Source organism: Fukomys damarensis, unplaced genomic scaffold (genome assembly GCF_012274545.1).
Source record: "Fukomys damarensis isolate Sample0158 unplaced genomic scaffold, DMR_v1.0_HiC HiC_scaffold_6, whole genome shotgun sequence".
Taxonomy (NCBI): domain Eukaryota; kingdom Metazoa; phylum Chordata; class Mammalia; order Rodentia; family Bathyergidae; genus Fukomys; species Fukomys damarensis.
The window spans coordinates 31,263,729-31,289,421 of NW_022900918.1; the positions used below are offsets into that span (position 1 = coordinate 31,263,729).

The following is a 25,693-nucleotide window of genomic DNA, read 5'->3' on the forward strand; positions in this document are numbered from 1 at the left end:
AAAAAAAAAAAAAAAAAAAAAAAAAAAAGAGTGATCTGTTATTCTTCTTTGTTTGCATTATTTTTTAGTCTTAGAGAGACATGTGCTTTTTATCAATGAGATATTTGCCTATGTTTGTTGTTATTGTCCTTTTATGCTTTTATGGATTATCTTTTAAAACCAGTTGGTTAATCAATTAGGGAATTGATTTATTCTGGGTTTTTTCCCCCAGCTTTCCAAATAATACGTACTGGATGAGCATCCTTTCTCCACATGTAGTATTTATTATCTCGTATCCTAAATTCTTATGTATACTGGGATCTCTTTCAAGAAATATTTAGTCATTTGCACCAATTTGTCTGTCTCTTCCTTCTCGAGTAGCAACCCACCATTTGAATTGCTGTAATTAATCATAGATGCATCCTGATTTACTAAGGCCAATTCCATATATGTGATTCTTTTTTAAAAATGTATGTCTTGTTATCGATTTCTTCTTCCAGAGAAATGCCCAAATCATTTTTCAAGTTCTTCGCCATACTTCATAACAACCTCCCCCAACAGCAAAAATCCTCTGAGAGTTTATTAAAATTGTGCTAAATCTACAAGTTAATGTGGTAAGACTGAATATTTTTTTAAAAAGAATGGTGGGGGGGGAGTAGCTCAGTGGCAGAACACTTGCCTACCATGTGAGAGGGCCTTGCCTCTATCTCCAGCAATGGGGGATTGAAAAAAAAAAGCCGTCAGTCCTAGGTTCAATTCCCAGAGCCACAAGAAAAACAAGAAAAATAATGTTAATCTACACTATCTCTCAATTTCACTCAAACTATTACTTTATATCTCAGTAAAGTTTATTCATATTTGTTTTTCCAGTACATCTCCTGTTAACATTGTTCCCAGCTGTTGTATAAAGCTGTCATAAGTGAAGTATTTTTCTATTATGTATTCTACCTGATTATTGCTAGAAAGAAGAAAACTATTGGTTCTATTTAACTTTATTTAGTTATCTTATTTCTAGCAACTTCACTGAACATGCTTTTTCCTTGGGAAGATTAAATGTAATTCTCTTGAAGATTCTTGGCAAATAATCATATCTGAAGATAATGTTAATGTTATCTCCTCTTTCCTGATAGTTGTGCAATATACTCCCATTTCATGTTCATGCACTGGCTGCCCCGTTTCTCAACTTTCTGAAAATTTTGAATAGCTTATCTTTTGAACATTCTCAGAAATAAATGGTTACTGATAGAGGCCTCTATTTTGTATCTTCTTGTGAATGTAGGATGCCCAAAGAGAATTTTAAACTGATCAGATCAACCAGGAGCAGCTTTTCCAATTTGTTAACTGAAGGCTGGGACACTTAATCATCTCATAAATATTAGTTTCGTGATATGAAAATTTGACATTTAATTATTAAATGTTATTAAACATGACATTTAAAATTGATTGCATATACATTTCATGCTTTATAGAAAATATGGCTTTGTTATATACATTTAAAATTAACTTTTTTTGCTTTTTTTAACCCATGCATACACTTATCTACTCAAGAAATATTTATTGAGCCTTGTACTTAAAACAAAGAAATGAATTAGTTGCAAACTGCAACCTCTCAGCCTAGCCTTATCAAGGATTCACAGTTCTGTACATATAATTGTGCCCACACAGGTGCCTGACTCAAAAACTATTATCATGTGAAAATGAATATACTTATTAAGTTCTTGTTGTATTCTAATTACATACTTAGAAGTTCAAACTTGATCCTTTCAGATAGAGACACTTGTGGCAGGTTAGTTAAACAGGTGTCACTTGTGAATCCTGTTCGCTCTTTACCAGTCCAATTCTTTGTGTTGGCAAGGTTTCTCATCTGAGGAAAGTTTGGAGCTATACAGATAATAGAGAAATTAAACATATTTCAAGTTTGTTAGTTTTCTTACTTTAAAATCCTTAATATAATTATTTCTTTATAAAATAAATAGTGCTTCAACCAGTAATGCCATATGTATTACTACTCCTAGTAATGATCATATAGTGTTTGTTGGATGTTTATATTCTAGAAAATGTGTTTGGTAGATTTTTCTTGGGAATTCTGAGGGTGTTTTGTTTGCTTGCTTTAGATTTTTGCAGTATTGGTGATTGAACCTAGGACCTTTACACTGAGCTACATCCGCAGAGTTTTTAAATTTAATTTTCTTTTTTTTTTTTTTAAGTTTTGAGACATGGTGTTGCAAAGTCACTAAGTTTCTCAGGCTGGGCTTGAACTTGGGTTCCTCTGGATTACAGCAGTGTACCACCACCACACCCAATATAGTAAAAAAAGTTAAACATGTAAAATTTTAATTACTACATGCTGCTAAGTAAGAAGGATTTAGACAGATTAAAATATTATAACACTGAATTGTTTGCAAATTTAATAATGTTTCTGAATTCTCTGTAAAATAAACAATAATTCACACCTAAAAAATCCTTTGAAGTGATTGATACTAATTTTTCATCCATCACAAAGGATTCTGTTACTGTGTGATTGAAAAGTATTTAGCAATATTCTGAAAGTAGGTCATGAAAATTTTAGTTATAAAAGTTTTAGTTAAAATAAAAATCTGTTATTAACTCTTTCTCTAAAATGGCCATTTAAAAAATCTGCAGAAAATTTCCGAATAATGTTTTAACCTAAACATCTGATTGGAACTTGCCTTTTGACTTCTTTTGACTCTAAATCAGGCTTGCCTTCCCCTCCAGCCCCATATTTGACTCTTGTAATTGTAGGAATATAGGATCCTCTACAGTTCAAAACTGGCTTTTCAATTACTGTGTTATCCTCAGCTATAGTAAAAATTTTTAAGGAAAATAATTTAATGGACTTTTTAAAGCACTATTGACCCTTGTCAAACAGGAGCAAAAACAACTGAAACCAGAGGATGTTACTTGTTGGTGGCGTGAACAGCCAATTTATTTATTTTCCAGTAAATAAATCCATATGTCGGATTTCTCAGCCTCAGAGGTGATACCAAAGGCAGAGTGCACACCAAGCTGTCAGGCACTTAGCTCGGGAGAAGCATTATTTTCTTCTCTGAGGAGTGGTAGCGATTTAGCCAAAATCATTAGGCTTAATGAACCTTGCCTTGTTCTCCAGAGTTAACAAACCAAACCCCGTGGGCCACAGTCCTCTCTCTCAAGATCCCTCCCTCCACTGGGAAGAAACACAACTCCTAGCACATCTGAAGAGGTGGGGACCTGGGATACCTTGTTGCCCAGCATTTTGAGTTTTTCCACTGTGTCATCCTTTCAGCAGAGGAAAGAGAAGTTGGAAATTTTAGGCATAGAAGCATTAACAGAGGTTTCCTTATTTATATACAAAAATATCTAAATATCGAGATATATGTATGTATGTATGTATATTTGTAATTGGTTACCACTTCCAGGTATTAGACTTTCTCTTTGGCCAACTTTATAAGTAACATCAGTACTCCTGTAAGTTGCACCTCAGCTTGACAACTGCTGCCTTGTCCACTGTCTTCTCTTATGTTTGGGTAAACTGAGGCCCGGAGAGAACTATGACTCCCAGATAGTGTGTGATGTGCAGGATTAACATTCAGTTCCTTTAACTCCCAGTGACACCCATTTTCTGATAATCAAGCTACTCACAAAGGGCAGCCAAGAGTTTATCAGGGCATCTTTTTATAGTTTTCCACTTTGGAAAAAGAAAGGGTAGTTGCCCTTTCATTCTAGAAACTGCTTGGAACCTAATGGGCTCAGCTGTGTTTTAGGAAGAGGCAACTGAACCGATAATGTGTGGCACAGCCCTAACTCACCTACACTCTTGGTAACAAAGTGCTTCTCTTTCTGAAGGAAGCCATTGGAAAGCCTAAACCATCCATTTGGAGGGTAGCAGCAAACCCTCAAAGTGGCCAAGAGGGTATGGAGCTTTACTATGTCTTTTTTTGTTGTTTTTGTTTTTTAACATTGGGACTATTTGGAAGGCTGGCTGAAACTTTAGAATGCCTGTTAGCTGGATGATGAGTTGGAGGGTGAAGAATGCATCATCAAAGGTAACAAATAATTCCAACGATGAGTCATTTCACTGGAAAAAGTGACAAAGCCAAGGACATGCATCCCTGCCATTTGCTGTACACATGATCAGAGGAGCCTTAGCCAAAATTTCCACCGTCAGTGTCGCAGTCTTCCTAACAAGAAGGAACCTAGAAATGGCAGTGCTTCCTGTAACCTTCTGCTGTAATTCTTATCAATTCCTCCATAGGCGCTCTGTGGGTAGAGTAAGTATCAGCAGCAACCCAGTGGGAGGAGGCAACTCAAGTTTCAAGCTCAGTGCTTGCCAGGGTCCATCATTGATAAGCTCCGTGTCTTGACTCTGAGCACTGTGGATCTGGGTAGATGGTCCATTTCTCCTTTAGTGAAGTCCTAGTGATGGCACTTGCTAAGTCCTGATAAGTTATTTTGATTACCACCAAGAGGACACATTTTGATAACAAAACATCGCTTTACGTATATGTACAGATACTTTATTATAATCATAACACCAAGTTTACATTTCATCTCTAGTTAAAAAGAGACTATGATTAAAATACTGCTTTAAACATACAAGAATCATTACATGGCTAAGTTGCTTTTTCATAGATAGTGTCGGTGGCCAAAAACTAAAACATTCTGTTTGTTGGAATGGTCAAAGTATTGTTAAGTACACAACCATGTGATATTCTATGTACCAGAAAAAGGTATTCAGACTTATCTTTTTTTTTTTCCCTCATTTCCTCTTGTCAGGTTTGGTTTGATTCAAAGCCATCCTTCCCTTAGAGAAAGAGGTCGAACCAGTTTGAGGAACAGGCACCCTTAGAAGAGCAACTGAAGTATGCACATGGGAACGCAGATGATAAAATCATTTTGAAAAATAATGAACAAGTAACTTGAGAGCTTGTCTAACGGGTGGTTATCACAGATTATGCCAGGTTATTAATTTTCCAGCTCGGCAGTGTGCCTCTTAAAAAAAATAAAACTCTTCAAGGGAAATGAATCTGTTTCTGAAAGAAATGCAATGGGTCGAGGGGAATTACAAAACTGAATGAAGTCCACAGGCCAGTGGGATTTGGAAAGCAAAACTACTTACATTTAAGTAAGAATTGTGTATTGGAGAAAATGTGCAAACTGTAGTAAACACAACTGTGCGAGTACACTTAGATAAACCTGAGTGTTTCCTGGCTCATTTCCATGCCACCAAAGCAATCCCCGAGCCCAGATGTTTATGGAAATGCAGATTCATGTAAATAGCCAGGGAAGCCTCAGATGTAACCTCAGGTGGACCATTTTACAGTTTGCTCCACCATTCCCAGGATTTAGGGACCATTCCTCAGTTTCCCCTTCCATAAAATGGGAAGAAGCATGGTGGCCACCGCAGAAGTGGCTCGTGACCCAGGGGTGGCACAGCCTGTAGCTGGGATTCTTCCTTTTCTCCCTGTTTCTCTGTTGCACTCCTCAAAGTGGTGGCCCACAGTTACCATGGAGATGCAGCACACAGTGATGTTGCTTAGAAATAATGACAAGTGGTGGCAGCGGGGAAGCAGAGCAGGGTGGTGATTAGCCTCTGAGGAGTGCCCGGTCTGGATAGAGAGACAACAAAAGAAGCTGTTCCCAAGTAAAAGAGGTGCCCAGGAGCTGTAGGGAGTGGGTGCTCTCAATGTCACCTCCCGTGCCTGGGTGTCCCCAGGCTTCCACATTACAGAATATGCACTTCCTTACCAGGGTATTTTATTGCTTAGAGCTTGGGGGCTTTAAACATAGTAAATATTTCTTGTTGATTTCGATATCTGGCAGTTAGCTCAATTTCCTGAAAGATAAGATGAATTGTTGACTCAGACTCATTTCTGTAGCCCACTTCATTCTTGTGGCTTGAGTCACTCCTTGTCAATGGTGATTAAAAAGTATGGCAGGAAATTGATTTTTTTTTTATTTCTAGGGTGAGTGAAATCACAACAAAACCAAATCTCACTTTAATAAATTGGCCTCTCCCTGATCCAGAAATCCTGGGTTCTGCTTTTCTGCTCAAATCAAAAGGAAGAGAATACAAGGAAATCTTATTTTGTTGAATGTTATTGAAACACTATCACCTCAATGTCTACCCCTGCCGAGATCTTCCCCATAATCACTCAGAAAAACAAGTAGCTCTCTGTGATCTTCTGGCCTTCTGAGCCTGTGGAACTGTCAATCCACACACCCCATGTGCAGTTCTGTGCCAGGACAACTGTACTCTGCACAGGGAGTGAGGGGAGAGTCAGTCAGAAATGGACAGAGCTAGAAGCTTCTTCCTGCAGAAGAGGGTGTCTAGGACATCCTCAGAAGCCAGATCGCAAACTCAACAACTATGGCCAGACCAAAAGAGTCCAGGCCAGAGCAGCACCTGCTCTGTGTCCCTTTTCAGAGATCTGTAAACCCCACCACCACCCAGGGTTATCAGTGATGAGGGTGCATGTGGCTCAGAGCTGGGTCCCTCTTGTTAAGGAACATCTCACAGCCCCTCAGACAGCAGCCATTCCGGTTGATGGCCTTGGGAACTGGCACCATTCCTATTCAGAAGTTGGACACCTTGGTCTGGGCCAGGCCCACAGCAGTGCCCCCCACTGCACGTAGAGCCTGGGTGGGAAGCTGTAGACTCTGGCTCCCAGCAGCCTTCTACATGCTGTGCAAATGGAGTGGGGATGTGGGGAAGAATTCAACTGTGGAGGACCAAGTCCTTTCTACAGCGCTGGCTCAAGTATTCTGCATGGTCCTCTTCATGCCCGATCCTCCCCAGGCCTGAGTGCTTCAGAGATAACCCCCACCACCTCCCCACCTCTCCTGTAACCCCCTCAGGCCTGTGATCCACTGGCAGAAGGAACAAAACCGGCTCCACAAATGTCCCCCTCCCCCAGTACAGATGCTCCCTTTAGATCCTACAGCCCAAAAGGCCTGCTAACAAATCTAGGCCAAACCCAGCCAAGCTGATAAGATTTCCAGAAGAGTTCCTAAAAATACATTTCTCCTTAAATCAGCCTTGCCAATCATTGTACAATCATAGAACTTTAAAGACAGAAGTGGCTTTAGAAATTGCTGAAACCCCTCCCTTTGAAAGCTAAGAAACCAGAGTTCCAGAGAGCTAAAATAATAGCAAGAACAATAACAGCAGAGAAATATTTCAGATCACATCAAGGAGATGGAACAAAGTGAATCACACAGGCAGGCACAGACTGTGAGCTCTGGAGACTATTCAGCCATTTGTCTATCCATTCAGGTTTTTTCTGAGAGCTCTCAGTATCCCAAAGTTAGATCTTATTCTAGTTGTTAGAGATACAGACAGACCCTATCCTCACAAGACATTACATTCTAGTTGTGGGAGAAAACCAACAGATAGGCAAGCAACTACTTGAGTGTCAAATAATGATAAGAACTTCAGAGGGAAAATAAATGAGAGAGAGCCAGAGTGAGAAGGTAGGACTGATGTAATATTACATCAGCAAAGGAGTCCCCATGTGACTGTCTGGGACAGGAATATTCCCAGCAGAGAGAATGGCAAGGTCAAAGCTCTGTGCAGGATGTGTCTAGCTGTCCAAGGACCAGCTGAAGGCCAGGGTGGCTACAGGGAAGTAAACAAGGAGTGAGGTGGTATGGGGCAACCTCTAAGGTCCTGAAGACCCTGTCTAAGGCTCCCAACTGCCACACTCTGAGAGGTGGGGAGTCATTAGAGGTTCCTAGGCAGAGAAGTGAAACACATTTCAAAGGCTCCCCTGGGGTAGACTGTTGGGAGTGACTGCAGAAATCAAAGGCAGAATCATCAGGAGATTGGTTCGGAGGCTACTGCAGTAACCCAGAAGAGAGGTGGCTTCAGTGATATTGGCAACAGTGCTGAGGGTGAGGGGCAACCAGAGTCTGGAACTACTAGTAGGAGAGTCACGCCGATGGATCTGCCAACAGATCACATGTAGCGCACCGGACGAAGGAAGGAGGGACAAGGTATACAAACTGGGGAGCCATCACTGCCTAAAGCTATAAAACTGAGGGAGTGTGCTAAAGCCGTGACACTGAACAAAGAAAAGGTTAACTGGGGCCTAGTAGATTTTGCAGGCAGGTTGTTTATTTTCCAGCCCTTGCCTCTCCTCTCACTGTCCTCACCTGCAGGTATGCTAACCTCCTTTCCAATACAGGCCACTAGGCATAAACTCAGTCCTTGCCCTCTTCTGTATCACCTTTCACCTTAAACACCTTATCTCAACTGGTCCTCAGTAAATGTTTGCTCTAAGCTCCACCTAGCTCTTATCTCCCCATTAAAGATGCTAACCCTAGGGTAAGTGCTGCTATCTGGGTAATCTATCAGTGGGCGCTACACTGGCTCCCAGCAGGGCCGACCAGCTCTTGCCTTTGCCTCTCTCTCACTGACACCTGTGCACACTTCTTTTTACTCCTTGTAGGCAGTGACTCATTCTGATAGAAGGAGGCTTCTGCTCTCAGCCTTTGGCAGGGCATGCATGACTGTGATGTGCCTAGTCCAGCCCTTCTAGGTTGGGGACATCAGCCACACCACACTGCTGGCTTTGCTTAATGCCACTAACTTGCCATGTGCACACTCACATGTGTGCATGTCGAGGTATTTATGTACTCACAGGACACCAGAGAGTTTGCAGGAAAGAGAAGCCCTTTCACTGCCCCCTCAGCTACAGTCCCCCCCCGTGCGCACTGTCCTCAGACCAAAGGCCTTTCTGTTCCTTCAAACTGTCCCATGTCCAAGGCCTTAACCTTTGAAATGGGTAGCTCCCATGCTCTAGCCTGCTCTCTGCCAGCCAAGGGCAGACGGAGAAACCAACAAAACCACAGCAGTTCATTTCAGAATAAATTCCTGCTCCTCCACAGAAGCTGTGTCTTCTGGGCTACTTGATGTTCCCAGCTTCTATTTCCCTCTGCTATTGTGTCACTGCCACAGTCAATGCCCTGAGCATCTGGGCAGGGCTCCAACCCTGCCTCTACCTGTCTGAGATAGCAAGGGCTATGAGACACAACCTACCTGGGCATCCTTTCCCTGGCATGTAGATCCTGAAGCTGGTGACCTCGCCCTTCCTTCCTCAGGGTGCTTGCAGCTCGCTGGCCCCTGACTCCATACTGCCATCTCCCAAGCTCCTTCCAATCTCTCTCCTTCCCTGCAGAAACAAGGCACTCTGGGAAGGGCAACAGGAGCAGCAGGCACAGGTGCTTTATGAGGGGCATCGTTACACTTCCCTGAGCAAACCTGAGGATCCACAAAGGCAAGTGCCCGGGACCCCAAGGCAGTCAGAGCCCATCTGACTTCAGAGTCAGGAGTATGGACAGCTGCTCTGCTGCCCCTGATGTCCTTGGAGCACCAAGAACCATAGGCATGGAGTATCTGTCCCCCAGCTGCCTCTGTGCTCACCCCACAGCACTACAACAGAAACTACCCTGGAGAGCCAGCAGCGTTTTCCTTATTCTGACAGCCGGTCCCCACTAATCGCCCATGTGCCTTGATCTCCTCTTAGCGGAGGACTTTACTGGCTCCTCCCTCCTCTTGAAACGCTGACCCTCTCTCCCTTGATGTTCCCTTATTCAGAGGATCTTTGGTCCTTCGTTAGTCTTTTTCTGTGGGTTGACCTGCTTTTCTTCTTTCCGACTCCTCTAAATAACTAAATGAACTGTCCTTGATCCTGTTCAAGCCTTCCCCTTTTCTCTCCTAGATGTGTGCACACATCTCTCTTGCACTCTTGTTCTTATTCTTGCTCTGTGTGTGTCTCTTCGCTATCCCATGTGCTTAGCTGTCATTTCTAGGGACATGGATTTCAGCTCTGTATCTGTGACCGTGGCCTCTATATCCACATTTCCAGCTTGTGTCCCGCTGACACCCTCTCTCCAAGCAGGGCATCAATGTTCCATATTTTGAAGTCCCTTTCCTGTTCTTCTCATCCCAAATCTCTAAAGATTACTTGTCGTACTTCAGTCTGGATCTGAAGCACCCTCCTCCTCTTCCTTCCCACCACTGCCTTTTTTTACCTGGATTATTCATTTTTTCCTGGACCACTGCTATAACCTCTACCAACTCCTCACTTACTACAAGCTCTTTCCAAGTCTCATGCACCACAGGTGAAGCTCCCAGACAGAGATTTCTCCAGTTGGGGTCTTGTCTGCATCCTTCCAGTACGGCTCAGTGTCTTCCATACTTGTACGGCAACACGTTACACCCAAGTCTACTTAGGTAGCCTAAGACGCAATCTCCCTATTCTGGTGGCAGCCATACAACCCTGAAAGAGCACAATGAAACCCAAGGAGCACTGAGTTTTTAAAAAAATATATCTGTTGGTTACACTATTCATTCCTTTCATTTGATGACAAAGTGATGTTATACAAGTTTTTTTCAAAAAAAGAACTGGCAGTAGATGCATAGGCAGATGAAATGGCTGCGAGGCTGGGGTCGAGGGAGAGAGAGAGAAAGACGAAGGTGAGCTGAGAGGCAGGCCTATCCACTTCAGACTTAGGCCAGGGAAGGAAATAGGAGTTCCAACAAAGACTTCTCTGGGAATTCAGGGTGGGATTCAGCCAGCAGCTCAGTAACTATACTGTGTGGTTGCAGCCATGGGTTCTTGGACATCCAGGAAACCATTGAGTGCTACGTCAGTCTTAAATGCTAATACAATTGCTTTTGTCCTAATAGCAGTGTCTCCTAACTGTATTAGAGGTATTGGGACAGAAAACACAGCCACAATGAAAAAACATAATTTGAATACAAATACGTGCTGTATATAGTCTATCTGGCTGTGGTTTCAGGAATATATTTAGAAAATTTCTCATTTCCAATTAAAGATGGGATTTCTATCTCTGCATATTTCTGGAATCAGCTAAGAAATACATTGGAAACTTTCACATATTAAAATGAGCCCTGGATTTTATGATTTTTTTCACTTTAAGATATAAGATAGATGAAAAAAAAAGTTTTAGTTGGGGATTTTTTTCCTTTTATTACCTTTGTCAAGGAATATTGACCTTTTTGACCCATTTGTGACTTTGGGCGTCTCTGTGTTTTATTTCCCTACAGAAAAGTACTTGAAAGTATGTTCAAAAGAACAAAATACCATGTGAAATAGAGATATCACTGTCAGCCATGGTTCTTTCCTCTCTCAGAATGAGTGTTTGTAGTTAGAGAAAGCTTTGATAATCTTCTTCTAAAACTAACTCACATTCTAGAAAGGACTTCCTGGCTTTTACCCAGAGTTTTTCTACTTCCTTTTACTGCCACATCCTTGTCTTGGAGAAAATTACAACTGTTAGCAAGTAGAAGCTATTTCCGCCTGTCATTTCTGTGTCTCCATGTGTCCACAATGACAGGTATAACCAGCATTGTTGCTTTTCAAAATGCCAAACAAATCCCAGTGAAGTTCCTAGCAAATGAAAGAACAGTCTTGCCTCAGTTCACCCACTTGTTGCAGTCGTCTTAAAAAGTTAACTCATACTGAGCATTCAGAAATTAGAAAATAAAACTAGTAAAGATTTCATTGAAGAGAAGTTAGCTATCACAGTGGGTGTACTAGTAATATACTGTGCTCGTGCTATACTGTAATTGCAGTACATATATTTATAGTGTTGGCATTACTCTTGATTACAAACAAGGAAAACTGCAGCTCCGAGAGGAACCATCACACACCTATTCAGAAGTAGAAGAGGGACTTGAATCTGGGGTCAAGACATTGGTTTTTAATCCCTCACCAAGCAGAAATTCAAATAACTATTCTTTATACATATTCAATAAATTAAACCAAAAGCCTAGAAATAAAAATTATTTTAAAGACATCACTTTTGCTGTCCTGCTCAATCTTTTTTTTTTTTTTTTTTTTTTTTTTGGTTTGAAAAACCAATCCAGTTTTTCAATTTTGTTTGCATTGTAATCTTTCTCACTTCTGCATTTTTCTTGGTCCCCTGAGCTTCCTGTTTGAAGGCCCCGGTTAGAAACCTCTTCTCTATGGCCGTGATTACAGGGCTGTATTACACCCCACTCCTGGGGGTCAAGTGGCTCTCAGCCTTAGTGCTGCTGGGGGCAGCTTCTCAGGGTCCCTTTCCAGCCCAGACACTCAGGATGTGGCCCAGTCATTGATCTACAGAGAAAGAGCACTGAGAGCTATTTTCAATCAGGCTCCAGAAATAGAGGTAGGGATGCTCCAATATCTAGCCACACCCAGGAAGAAAAATTATTTTTTAAAAAAGCATGCTTTAAGAATTAAAAATTATTAAATTATTAAAAATTAAAACTAGGAAACTCGAAGCTTCTAAAAATGAGAAATAGAAAGGTTAAGGAGATGGGGTCCTTTATTGTAATTGGATTTATGCAAGGCAAAATTAAAGGCATCCTATAAATTACTTAATGGATAGTGAGTCCTTGACCATCTGACTCAGAAATCGGTTTGTTTTGCAGAGATCCTTTAATCAGCTCCCTGGGAGGCCCATGTCTGGCAGACAGTTAGAATATCCTAGATGACCAAAGAATCCTCGTGGAGTTGTGCACTGCAAAGCGATTTCACTTAAGGTGGTCTTAAATTTTGATCAACCTCAGCCTCAAGATCACAGGATTGATGTTTTCCCTTAAAAAAAAAAATGAACAAGTGATCTACGAAGAGTTGGCAGGGTGGGGACAGCTGGGGCCTGCAGCCTGGGCTTGTCTGGGGCGTGGAATGGAGGGAGGAGTCTCCACTCCTCACAGAGTGCAAGGCCCAGCTCTCGGGCTCTCCAGACTGGCCCGGCTGGCTGCATAATTGAATGACTGTCAAAGAAGGGGAGCAGCCAATTTTTCCATACAGTCAAAAGTCACACCTCTCTGAAAAATCTTAACACCCAGAACAGTTTTAAATATGTTTTGAAAATGAAGTGTCATGTATATAAAGACCCTAAAAATAGTGGAGAGTTGGTTGTAGAGTTGAAAGGCAAGCTCTTTGACATTTCAGGAAATACTACAGACCCTTGTTTCCTTATCCTTTAATTTTGATCTGGTCTTCTCTTTAAAAATAGTGACAGAGAAGTGTGGGGAATCATTAGAACACACCCTACAGCCCTTGCTGACTGAGGCCTGAGCTGCTGGTCACTGAGGGCCCCTGGTCCTTTTAAACGTGGTGCTCCTCTTCTGGACAAGCCCCACCCACCCCTGCAAAGGCTGCATCATCTTGAGAGAGGTCTGCAGGGCTCTAGGTCGTCTGTTTTCTAATGCTTATAGAAGAGTCTTATCTGGAGCATATCTCTCAGGTGTTTTCTGTTAGTCTAGTTTTGTTTTGTTTTTATTGATCAGACACATAGCCACGGGGAAGCCTGCAGCTGTTTCAGTGGGAATCAGTGAACTGAGGACTCTGCAGGCCACCCAGGGCAGTCATCTTTGTTCCTCCAGCATCCCACAAGATGCTGGCCAACAGCAGGGTGGCAAGGGATGCTGACGTCAGTGATTCTCAAACGCAGGCACCCATCTCCCCACCCAGGCCTTATTAAAATGCAGGCCTTGGGCCTCACCCCAAGAGTTTCTGATGCAGGGCCTGTGGGGTGAAGCTGGAGAATCTGCATCTCTAACCTGTTCCCAGGGAATGCCACTGCTACTGGCTCAGGAACTACACTTTGAAAATCACTGAGTTGAGGGTTCTGGGCTCAAGTTATATATCCTTGGGGCAGCTACTCTCTGTCAACCTGCTTGGCAGCATCAGGATAAGCCACAGGCACCTGCTGGAATGTTCCTATAACTAATACCAAAGTTCTCTATTTGGTGCGTTATACCTTTAGCTTAGAATTTGGGCCATATTAAAATGCAAATGTTCCTTGGAGGAGAATCAAGAGTTCATTCAACAAACATTTGTGGAGCATATTCTACAGACTAGCCACTGAGCTGAGCTCTGGGGATTGAAATATAATAGCCAAAGTGTATTGCACACACACAGCAAACCTTGGAGGAGTTTACACCGAGGGGGAGGCAGTTGGATAAATCAATATTTACAGTTCTTGTGAATTAAAAGTAATGATGCCTATTTAAAAATAATTATCAGGCAGTGTTAAGCAATGGGTTGTAAGAGAGGGCCTTAAAGGGGGCTAAAGGCAAGCGGAGAAAGGTGAGGTGCACCAGGACATGGTGGGAAAGGCTAGCCAGGTGCCCCAGTGAAAGAGCAAGGGCAAGCTCTCTCTTCCTCCGTGAGGGGGCTTAGAGAGGCAGGATTCTGCATGCCAGCAGAGGAAGCCAAAGGAGAAACTAATGGCCAGAGAAATAATGGAGGCAGCCATTTCCAAGTCTCACCTAATTCTACACAAGTGGGTAGAGGCTGGTGAAGGTGGGATGACTTGGGACATTGGAAATTGAAGCCAGAGCCAAAAAGAAGGGAAGAGAGATACAAAGTAGCTGTTAGCAAAGATGAACACATACAAAGACCTAAGGAAGGCTAAAGTCAGTAAAACTGTATTCTTTTAGGATTTTAGTGCTTTGTCATTAAGAGGAAATTATGTGAGATGACAGATGTGTTAATCTGCTTCCTTACAGTAACCATTTTACTATCTGTGTATCTCATAAAATATATTATGTTTTAAACCTCAAACACACAATAAAACTTATTTAAAATAAAAAGATGTGGGAAAATGCAGTCACAAGCTTACACAGAAGTGGAGAGTGATGTGAATTGAGATCCTGCTTCCCAGGGCAACCCAGGAACTTGTAGGGACGGTAGATGGGGTCTGGCATACTGAGGGTCAATTGCCAAAGAAACTCTTTGGCAATCAGAACAGGGGGAGCCTTTTCTAGACAGGTACATGATTGACAAGGGGGCCTGTGGGCAAAGGAACTTGAAAGGGCCACCTCCACTCACTCAGACAGCGGGAATGTAAACTGTGCCCCCAAAGGAAGCAGGCTCAGACCAGTACTTCCAGAGCATTCCACTGCACTTCTCACCTTTGGTGACTACTGGAGGCCTGATGGCACCCCATTCACTTCCGGGTTAGCAGCAGCTAGAAGCATGAGGTAGTGAAATCTCTCTATGGTTCCCTGGAGCTACAGAATGAAGACCTGAGGGCTGCCATGGATGGATAAGGAGCTCCAGGTGCAGCCATGTCTTTGATCTCCAAGGCATCTTCCTGCTCACAATCTGTGCTAGGGTTGAGGCACCCCAGGCACAATCTGGTCATCCACACAGCATTATTGCAGGGAAACAAGAAGCCTGAAACTAGATTTAACTGATAAATATGTATAGAGAAACTTTTTAATCACCTTTCTTGGGACAATTTACTGTTTACAAAGAACTTTTATATTTCCCCATGTAAAGGGAGGCAGAGACTATTATCAACATTTTACAGGCAAAGAAGGTAGATCTCAGAAAAATTGACTCAGCAAAGATAGATAACAAGGGCCTTGGCAAGATGAAGGCTGGAAGCAGATTCTTAGGACTAGGTACTTTCCACCATTCCAGAAAGTTCCATGTAAGAAGAGTGCTGTCAACAGAAATACAATGGGAGCTACATATATAATTCTGAATTTTCTAGTGGTAAAAAGAAGCAAGTTGTATAAGCTTTAATACTATTTAACCCAATATATTAAAATATTTTCAATTCACCATGGGGTAAATGAGACCACACTAATACCATATTGCGACATTCTTTTTTAAAATACCAAATCCAAATTCAGTGTGTATTTTACACTTTCGGTACATCTCCATTTGGATGCTAATTTTCATTGGAAATACTTGATCTGTGTTTAGGTTTCATCAAATTACAATTGACGAAAGTAGACTGGCACTCAAGATTTTAGATGCAGTTTCTCAGTTGCACTGCACGCGCAGGCAATGTAGCTGGTGGTTCCTGTGCTGGATGACACCGCCGGGTACACACCCTTTTCTCCCAGGCACCTGCAGTCCGGGAGACCTCATGTTTAATTAGGTCTTTGTGTTAGTGTTCTTAGCTGGTAAGCAACATCCTTGCTCAGCATTGCTCATCTCCTATGGAGACCTCATCCTAAGCTAATTCAAATCCGCTCTCTCCTCCTGGCTCCCACAGCCTCTGGCCCGTACCCACTTGTCATTACGGCCTAAGGGGGCAGTGCGTTTGATAACTAGCTGCATAACTCTAAGGCTGGGATGAAGAACAGGCTGGGAGAAGGCTATGTGCATGAGAGGTTCTAACAGCAGCACGTCCATGTGCAAAAATTAATGCATCCGTTTTTCCTTCCAGGACATCTTTGATTTACAAGTGACTTGGCCATTAGAAAACTTGGCTACCCCTGCTTTTACGTTTCTGATGAAGTAGATTTTTGGTGGGGGGGTTGGTTTGGTTTTTTGTACTGGGGATCAAACTCAGGATCTTGTGTTTGTGAGGCAGGTGAGGTGCCACTGAGCTAAATCCCCTCCCTGCCCTACCCCTGCTTTTAAAAGCAAGTTTATATTAAAGATTTATGTGTATAATCTAAAAAATAAACTCACAGAAAAAGAGAGTTGAATGATGCTTACCAGATCTGGAGGAAAATAAGGACTAGAGATATTAATCAATAGTATAAGATTTCAGTTAAACAGGAAGGATAAGTTCTAGAAATCCATTGTATAACTCACTGACTATAGTTACTAGCAAGTTACTATATTCTTGAAAATCATTGAGAGTAGATTTTAAATGTTCTTACCTCCAAAATAATATGTGTATGTTGATGATCTGCAATATATACTCATTTCAAAACACTGTTATACTTGATAAATATATACTATTAGTTGTTATTAAAATAAATTATTTTTTCTAAAGGCAAGTTTATTTTGATAGAGTCTGACCATCTAAATTGTTTGGGTTTTATTATAACTAGAAATGAGAATCTATTTCTCTAGGGGAAATGTCTTTCTCAGCTAAAGGTATATGCCAAAGCTTATACTGGACTGGATTGAAAGCACTGGCCCTGTGTGGTTTCTAGGAATATCTGAGTAATTACTCATGTCACCCACGCATAAATGCATATGTTTTCCTGTTTCTCTCCTAGATGTGAAGCCCGAGGGAGACTCCACTGACTTTGAGAATAAGCACATACTTCATCTTTATTGTCCTATGCAGGACTCGGGAACTCTCTATAACATTTTACAAATACAAACCACATTCAGCCCATGATTTGACTCCCCTTAACATTAGTGCCCATCTCCACGGACATGGGAGGCCACGTTCTCTCAGCCCTTGCTTCCCTTGTGTTTTGTTCTCCACTGGGGTAAGAGAGGTGGGTGAAGGTCGTTAGGACACAGGCCCAGGCCAGCCTAAGAATCTGAGCAATTAGACTTTTGTCTTCCTAAGCTCCTCGACTGAAGGTAGTTCATGTTGGTGCTGTGAATGTGCGTGCGCTGCAAAACAGACAAGCAGGAGCCTGCCTGGCTCCCTCAAATATTTTATAATTGAAGCTAGGTATGTGTCACAGCTTTCAACACTGCCCGTTTCCTTAAATGCACATACCTATGTAGCTCATGGAAACACTTTTACAAAGAAATAAAAAATAAAAGAATGATTGAGATGAAGTAGCATCAACCACCAGCCCCAAGAGAAGACTTTCTAAATAAATGTGCCATGATTGGAAAAGCGAGAGAGATACCATTCTGGTCCCTCTCCCCTGCTACAAACCGAGCAAACACAGCAGCTCTTCCAAGAATAGGAAAAGCACTATTGCAAGGAAGCCTGTTTGGCTTGGTTTACCCAGCTAAGTAAACTTCATTGAAATGGTATAGGTCACTCACTCCATGCAGCCTTTTGATAAAAAAAAATGTTTGAAACTGCTGCTGACATGTAACATGGCACACTGTTTCATAGTAAGCATCTTTTTATAAGTAGAAGGTATACACTCTAAAATACTGATAAAAAGTATAGTATGACAAATATGCAGGAAGTAACAGTAATTTATTTATTGTCATTATCAAGTATTAATAACTTCATATCATTACATTTCTATACTTTTTTATGACTGGCAGGTTCATTTACATCAGCATCACACAAACACAGTTACAATGGCTAAGATGTCACTAGACAGTAGGAATTTTTTAGCTAAATTATACTCTTACGGGACCACAAACATGTATCTGTTTCATCATTGACTGATATGTCATTATTTGGCTCAACTGTAATCTACTTTCAATGTGCATTAAGTTCTCAGCTGAACAATTTTTAGAAGCATGACAAGGCTAAGCAAGTATACAAGATAGTTTATGGTATATACAATTTGTGAAAATGACCAGCTTCTGGACCATCATCTTTTATTCATACTTATCCTGGTAATGTTAAATTTTTAATGTTTGAATAATTTTATAACCTTTGGAAAAATTAAGAGAAATGAAATATGCTGACTTTAGAAATCTGAACTTCTTATATTTTTGGTGTATGCATGTTTTAATTACAGGATCCATACAAGAAACCATTTTTAGAATATGTCTCAACTAAAACTGAACTCAACTAAAATTAACTTGCATTCATTTAGTCATTAGGTAAATTAGTCAATAAATATTTCTTGAGGCCTAATAGATGCCTTGAACCAAGGAACCTGAGATACAGGAAACTATAAAAAGTAGTTTTTACTGTAGAAAGTATAAGGAGAATGCTAACACTAAGCAAGAACAGGAGGGAGGGAATGGTAAGAGAGCAGAGAATAAATATCAAGAGGCTCCTACCTATCTATCTACCTCGAAGGTCAAGTCTCTGAAAACTAGAAATAACATAAAGAGTAGGAGACCATGCTTCGTACAAAATGACAATATCTTCATTATATAGAAGAAGCACATCCCAAATAATTGTTGATAGCATTCCCCACAATAAAATCAATGGCCTAAATGTGAAATTAATTGGGAGCCACAGTGGTAATACACTGTTTCGCGATTAAGCACATTAGATTGAATTGTTGCAGAAGGCCTAATTATTGTGTCTGCCACACTCATATGTTTGAGTCATTCCTAACTTTTGGACTACTGCCTAGACCATTCTGCAATTCGGCTTTGAATGCATATTCTTTTTTTAATGCATAACTTTCCTCACTATATTCAAAGCTCTAAACTGCACTTTTGCAGATTCTAGACAAGAGATTAATAGACTGTTTTAAGTCTCAATTTCACTGAGTTTGGGCATAAGTAGATGTTCTATTGTGTTTTGCAGGTTCGTGATTTAAAAGTGCCTGTGTGAAGTCACTTTTGCTGGAAACTGCAGTCTGGGAGTTCTTTTTACATTCACATCTCATTTTTCTGTCAAGTACACTTTACCCTGACTTTATAAGTGGAAGAAGATACCTCAGCTGTCTGACTTTGCTAGTTGCTTAATTTCAGAATTTCAAAAGAACGAAGAAAGGAAATATCCTACTAAAATATGAACTTCTGAGAGGATTCTTTTCCAGCAACATCCATAGTGGAGCATCAAAACTGAATATTCTCCAAAGGAGTGCCATGATATTTAAGTCACTTTATTAAAAAGTTATATCTGCAAAACAGTCAAGAGACTGAGACACAGAAAGCCAGAGATGACACTGAGCATGCTTTTATTGCAGCCCTCAGTCTTCAAGTGGGGCATATTGATTGATGAGTGACTGCCTGCCAATAAATTCTCTCAGCACTCTGTCTCCTGGATTGGACTTCATTAAGAAATTTATCACTTACCTTCAGACTTACATGTGGGAGTTTTCACAACAGTAGTTTTGGAGTCATTGGAACTAGGATTGATTTCATCCTTTAACAGAAACTAAGAGTCCAAAGTACTTTCTCATCATGGCTTTGAACGTTGCCCCAGTCAGAGATACAAAATGGCTGACGTTAGAAGTCTGCAGACAGTTCCAGAGAGGAACGTGCTCACGCTCCGATGAGGAATGCAAATTTGCTCACCCCCCAAAAAGTTGTCAGGTGGAAAATGGAAGAGTAATTGCCTGCTTTGATTCCCTAAAGGTAAGTGAATGAATTTTACATGTCATTTCAAAACCACAAGCAGAATGCTTTTCTTTGCACTTGTATGGAAATTTAATAATCATTTTGAGATTCTGTATTCTTGTTTGTGGACTAAGAGATTTACCCTAAAATTTGTTCATATCAGGGATAGATAAATTTTTTACACATCTGTGTTTAAATTAAAAATACATGATGGTGTATTTCTGGACTGGCATGACATTCATGTACCCAAGAGTTTTAAATCAAAGTCAGTCTTGTGACAACCGAAGATAAATATTTTATTAACGTTTGATCTTCTGGAGGGTGTATAAAGGTGAAGAAATTGAATGTGTCACTTTCATGTGCCAGTCACTGAGACTTACATTTTGAAGAATTTTCTATTCTTGTGGCTTTCTTTCTTGACCAAGGGTTTCCTAAAATACTTGTTAATAGTGCTTTCATTCTCTTTTAAAAACTCTTTATGGCTAACAGAGATTATTAAGTATATTTTCAATACTCTATACTTGGGAACCTACTATCAGTAAGTTATATAACAAAGGAAACTAATGTGGTTCAGATGGCCCCTTGATGAGCTCATGTCTGGTACAGAAAATACAGAGCATCAGCAAATAACTACAGAGCAAGGAAAAAGACACTTAAGCATTATAGGAGGAACAGAGAGAACACTTCTATGGGCATCCATAGAAAAGAGCTGGATTCCAGCTGACCATTGCAAGAAATGGTTTTGGAAGGCAGAGGATCTGAGTTGTATACTGTGTTGGATAGAGTTTAGACTTGAAGAAATAGGAGAATGTAATGAATAAACTAGTTGATGAACGTAGAATGATTCAACCCAGGGTGCTTAGGTTTTATTTAGCCCTAAAATTATGGTGCTATGAGTCCCTGATTGTCTTGGGCAGTCCTAAAGGCATAATGATATTGCTCTCAAGAGATCAAGTAAGGCAAATAATGCTTCCATCTCTGTAGAATTTCAGTAAGCTTATTCTACAGTTTAAAATTTATGTATGCTCTTGATATATAACTAGAGAATTCATAGTGATGCAAGTTTACTCCAATAGAGCCACCTTACTTAGCCTGTTCTTGGGTGTTGAAGGGACTGGTTGTGTCTTTCAAGAGTAATTTATCTTATATAGAATATTATGTTTTAAGAGACTTGTAAATAAACTTTTATAACTCATAAATGTAAGACTTCAAATCATATATTTATGTATTTTAAAAGGGAAAATTTGTATACATACTAAAAGCAGAATAATATATGTATAGCCCAAGAGAAGTCTTTTAAGGATAAAAATTTAACAAGTTACATATTTTATCTACATCATGAGCTATCTGTTTTATTTCCTTTGTATCATGAAAGGTATAGTGGTCTAAATTAAAATGAACTGACTAGTAGATAAGTCACAATTCATATAAACAATAACAGTATAACTACTTTTGTAAATTAGTATTTATTTTACCTTTAGTCTGAAAAGCAAAGCCAGGCTGATTTCTGCCTTTATGATCATCACCAATGGAAACACTCACTATGAAAAGCAGTGTAGATTTAAAATTGGATCAGATGAGCTTCAAGATACAGAAACAGATCAGAGATGAGAAATCAATTTTTAGGTCATCTACAGTTCCTTTATTTTATTAATCCAAGTGTTCTTGGATATTTAATATTAAATATCACTATTTTTGTAATTTTCTTAAAGCTTTATATTCCTTAAATCTAGTTAAAGAAACAACAGGAATTATTCCTGACCTACTAAGGCCACAGGTTTCCTGAGCATCATTTGGGCAAAAACTCCTAGCAAAGGCCTGATTCCTTGTATTCATTACACAATGGGGACTCCCGAGGGCCACTCTTGTTTGAAGAATCCAGCCCATGGGCCAGGGTTATGAGTTATGTTATATTTTGTGTGAAAATAATATGAACTAAAGCCATGAGAATGTGGAACACTATTCAAGTAAAGAGGCTCTAAGAGTCATTTCCAGAAAGGTCCAGGAGACCCATATTCAAGTTGGAAGCATGGCTGTATATTGCCTTAAGTTATCAGTTCACTTCTAGAACTTTAGAATTGCAGTTACTTAATTTGAATGTGATATTATATGTTTTTAAAGTTGCCAAAGTGAAAAGAGCCCACAGGCACAAGAATAAGTCAGGCCTGAGTCTAAACACCTACTCAGTCACCTTGAGACCGTGAGTGGGTTATTTATGACTGATTAACTTTGTTCCCTCCTCAGTAAAATAAGGACATGCAGCAGTGAAAATGACTAAAGCATGCAGTGTCCCTAGTGGCTCCAAAAATTCATCATCACATTGCAAGGTTGTTTTTAGGATTAGAAGTCCTTACCATAGGAATGACAAGTTAGAAAGGCAATAAAAATAGTACCTAAAAAGAAAACTAGTGATCATGATCATTGTAAAACTATTTAACCTTATTACATTTAATACAAATTGAGCATCTCTAAGTATGCTCCAAAATCCCAATTTTTTTGATCACTAATGATACCACAAGTGGAAAATTCCATACCTGACCTCATGTGACAGTCAAAATACAAGAAATTATTTAAAATGTTGTATTAACTTATTTTCAGGCAATATGTATCAGGCGCATATGAAACAAGTGAATTTGTATTTAAACTTATGTCTTATTTCAAGGATATGTCACTATTTATAGGAAAGTTTTCCAAAATCTGAAATGCTTCTGGTTCTGAGCATTGCAGGTAAGGAATATTCAACCTGTAAAAAGAGACAGTGTGGCACAATGGGGCCAGCTCACAATAGGAAAATGGGTCGGGCACTGGGAGTCAAACAAACTGTGATGAGTCCTGGCTAGGCACAGGAAAGCTATTTCACTTGAGACAAGATACTTTATCTCTTTGACTTCAAGTTCCTCTTATAAAATTAATATAATAATTCCTACTTCTTAAGGTTAGTGCACGGACTACCCGTCTGCATGTCCCACATGCTTAACCCAGAGCTGAACATGATAGGAGGTGGAGATGTTGATTTCTTTCCCTTCATAATAAAGTCTCCCACCCTGCACAGCCATAATTGTGATGACTGATTTTAAAGATGTGTCCATCCCTTCATATGTCCAACTCAGAATCAACTGTGTGATAATCTGTCCTAAAACTTAGTCACGACATTAAAAAAACATAAGATTTAGGATAGATACCACTTTTGTATTGGCACTGTGCTGTTATTATAAGATATTTTCTGTAAACACTATGGAGCATTTTTTTTCTTTCTTTTTTATCTTGTTTTTTTCCCCATTCCCCTTCTTTCCCTCACCACCCCCATTTACAAAAACAGTGCTTCCATTTTTTCTCCTATTTTTTCTTTCCCTTCTTTCCTTTCCCCTGCCTCCCTCCCTACTATAGAGTATTTATTGATATAACTATGAGATGAACCTGTGCTGGCCTATGGAAATAGGGACAACTCACTTGTGAGTTTTCTTATTGTTATAAGTTATTTGTATATATGAGTAAATATTCCATAAGTGCATAATAAAACAAAGTTTTGAACATTGGAAAGAACTTTACTGAAGTCTTTGGAAAGAAATCTGTACCCATAGTCCCCTTCTCCATCTCTGAAAGTCTGTCTTCTAGTTTCCTGTCCTTTTCTTCTATTTACTTTTTTAGATTTCTCATATAAAAGAAAACATTGGATATCTAACCTTCTGAGACTGGCTTATTTTATACAACATCCTAGTCTCCAGTTCCATATATTTTCCTGCAAGTAACATAACTTCATTTGTCTTTATGCTGAGTAATATTCCACATTTTCTTTATCCATTCATCTGTCTACAGGCACCACGCTGTCTCCACAGCTGAGCTATTGTGAATTGCACTACTATAGACATGGGCATGTATGTATCACTATAGTTTGTGTCTTTAATTCTTTGGTATAGATGGACCAATGGTACTTCTACTTTTAGCTTTTTGTGCAACCTCCACATGGATTTCCATGGTGGTTATACTAGTTTACCTTCTCCCCAACCCTGAAAGAGGGTTCCTTTTGCCATATCCTCTCCAGCATTTATTTTGTTTTGGTTGTATTCTTTTTTTCCTGTTAAGTTTATTGGTAAAAAGCAAACAATACAGTTACATTTATCATTGGGATCTTGTACCTTTACATGATGTCTTGGTTCTTGTTTTTTCCCCATCCCGCTACCCTCCCTTCACCCGCTTCACCTTTCCCTATTTACAAAGACTTTGTTTCCATTTTTGCACATTTTTTTCTTTCCCCTTATTTCCTTTCCCCTCCCCTTCCCACTTCTCCTTTAGTCATTTTCTTCCTATTTCACACTCTCAATTATACCATTTGAACTTATTTGCACTTTTAATTTTTCACACCAGAGAAACTATTTGGTATTCTTGATAATAGCCACTCTGATGTTTTGATTTGCATCTCCCCAAAGCCTGAAGATTTTGAATATTTTTATATAATTTTTGGCCATTTGTATTTCTTCATTTGGGAAATGTCTATTCATTTGCCCATTTATTGATTGTATTCTTTGGGAGTTCCTAGTGCATCATTTGAGTTCTTTATATATGCTAGATATTAATTCTCTATCAGAAGAGTAGCTAGTGAACATTTTCTCCCATTCTGCAGATTGTCTCTTCGCTCTTTTGTTTGTTTCCTTTGCTGTGCAGAAGCTCTTTAATTTGATATAATCCCATTTGTAATTAATGCTGTTACTTCTTGTGCTGTTGGAGTCCTATTCAGGAAATCTTTGCCTATGCCTACAAACTTAAAGTGTTTCTTCTATGATTTTTTGTCCAGCATATTCAGTTTCTAGTCTCATTTCTAGGCCTTGGCTCCATTTCAATTCAACTTTAGTACGGGGTCAGAGATAGGGAACTAGTTTCGGTCTTCTGCATGTGGATATCCAGTTTGCTCAATACCATTTGTAAAGAGTCTGTCCTTTCTCCAGGTTATGTTTGGCCTCTTTGCAAAAATCAGATGGCTCTATGTGCAGAAGTTGGTTTCTGTGTCTTCTGTTATCTCACCTGCACGTCTATTTTTGTTCAAGTACCATGTTGTTTTTGTTACTATGGCTTTTTGGACAACTTGAGATCAGATACTGTGATGCCTCCAGCACTGGTCTTTGTACTCAGGATTGCTTTGGCTATTCTGGGTCTTTTTTGCCTCTGTATGAATGTTATAATTTTTTCTAGTTCTTTGAAGAATGTGGTTGTTACTTTAATAGGGATTGTGCTGAAACTGCAGATGGATTTTTTTAATGCGGCCATTTTAACAATATTAATTCTACAAACCCATGAACAAGGAAGATCTTTCCATTTTCTAGTGTCTTTTTCAGTTTCTTTCTTCAGTGTTCTATAATTTTTATTATAGAGGTCTTTCACTTTCTTAGTTAGGTTTATCCCTGGGTATTTTTTTTTTTTCTTTTTTATTGAGTTTATTGGTACATTTAGGGATACAGTACAGTTACATTCATTGTTGGGATCATGTACCTTTACATGGCAAGTCTTGATTCTCATTTTTTTCCCCTTACCACTGCCCTCCCTTCACCCCCTCCTCCCCTCCCCATCTACAAACACTTTATTTTCATCTTTTCATTCTCTCACATTTTTTTCTTTTCCCTTTTTGTTCTTCCCCTACGTATCACACCTTCCCTACACCTTTAGCTCCTTTCCTCCCATTTCTAAATGTCAGTAATCTTATTAGAATCTTATGCATTGTTGCAGAATATTCACACCAGGGAAACTATTTGGTATTTACACATGTGGGACTTATTTATTTCACTTAGGAGTATATCTTCAATATGTATCCATTTTCCTATGAATGAATC

At 39.9% G+C, this 25,693-nt stretch overlaps 1 protein-coding gene across 8 annotated transcripts in view; it reads left to right on the forward strand.

Moving 5' to 3' along the window:
* The window catches only part of Mbnl2 (muscleblind like splicing regulator 2), a 154,340-nt gene that overhangs the window by 31,443 nt on the left and 97,204 nt on the right, over positions 1–25,693 (forward strand). For all 8 annotated transcript variants that reach the window (XM_010630865.1, XM_010630876.1, XM_010630885.1 and 5 more), the window contains exon 2: positions 19,114–19,889. In XM_010630865.1, the coding sequence (XP_010629167.1) occupies positions 19,716–19,889 (174 nt within the window). In that variant the 5' untranslated portion in view covers positions 19,114–19,715. The remainder of the gene's footprint in view (positions 1–19,113; positions 19,890–25,693) is intronic.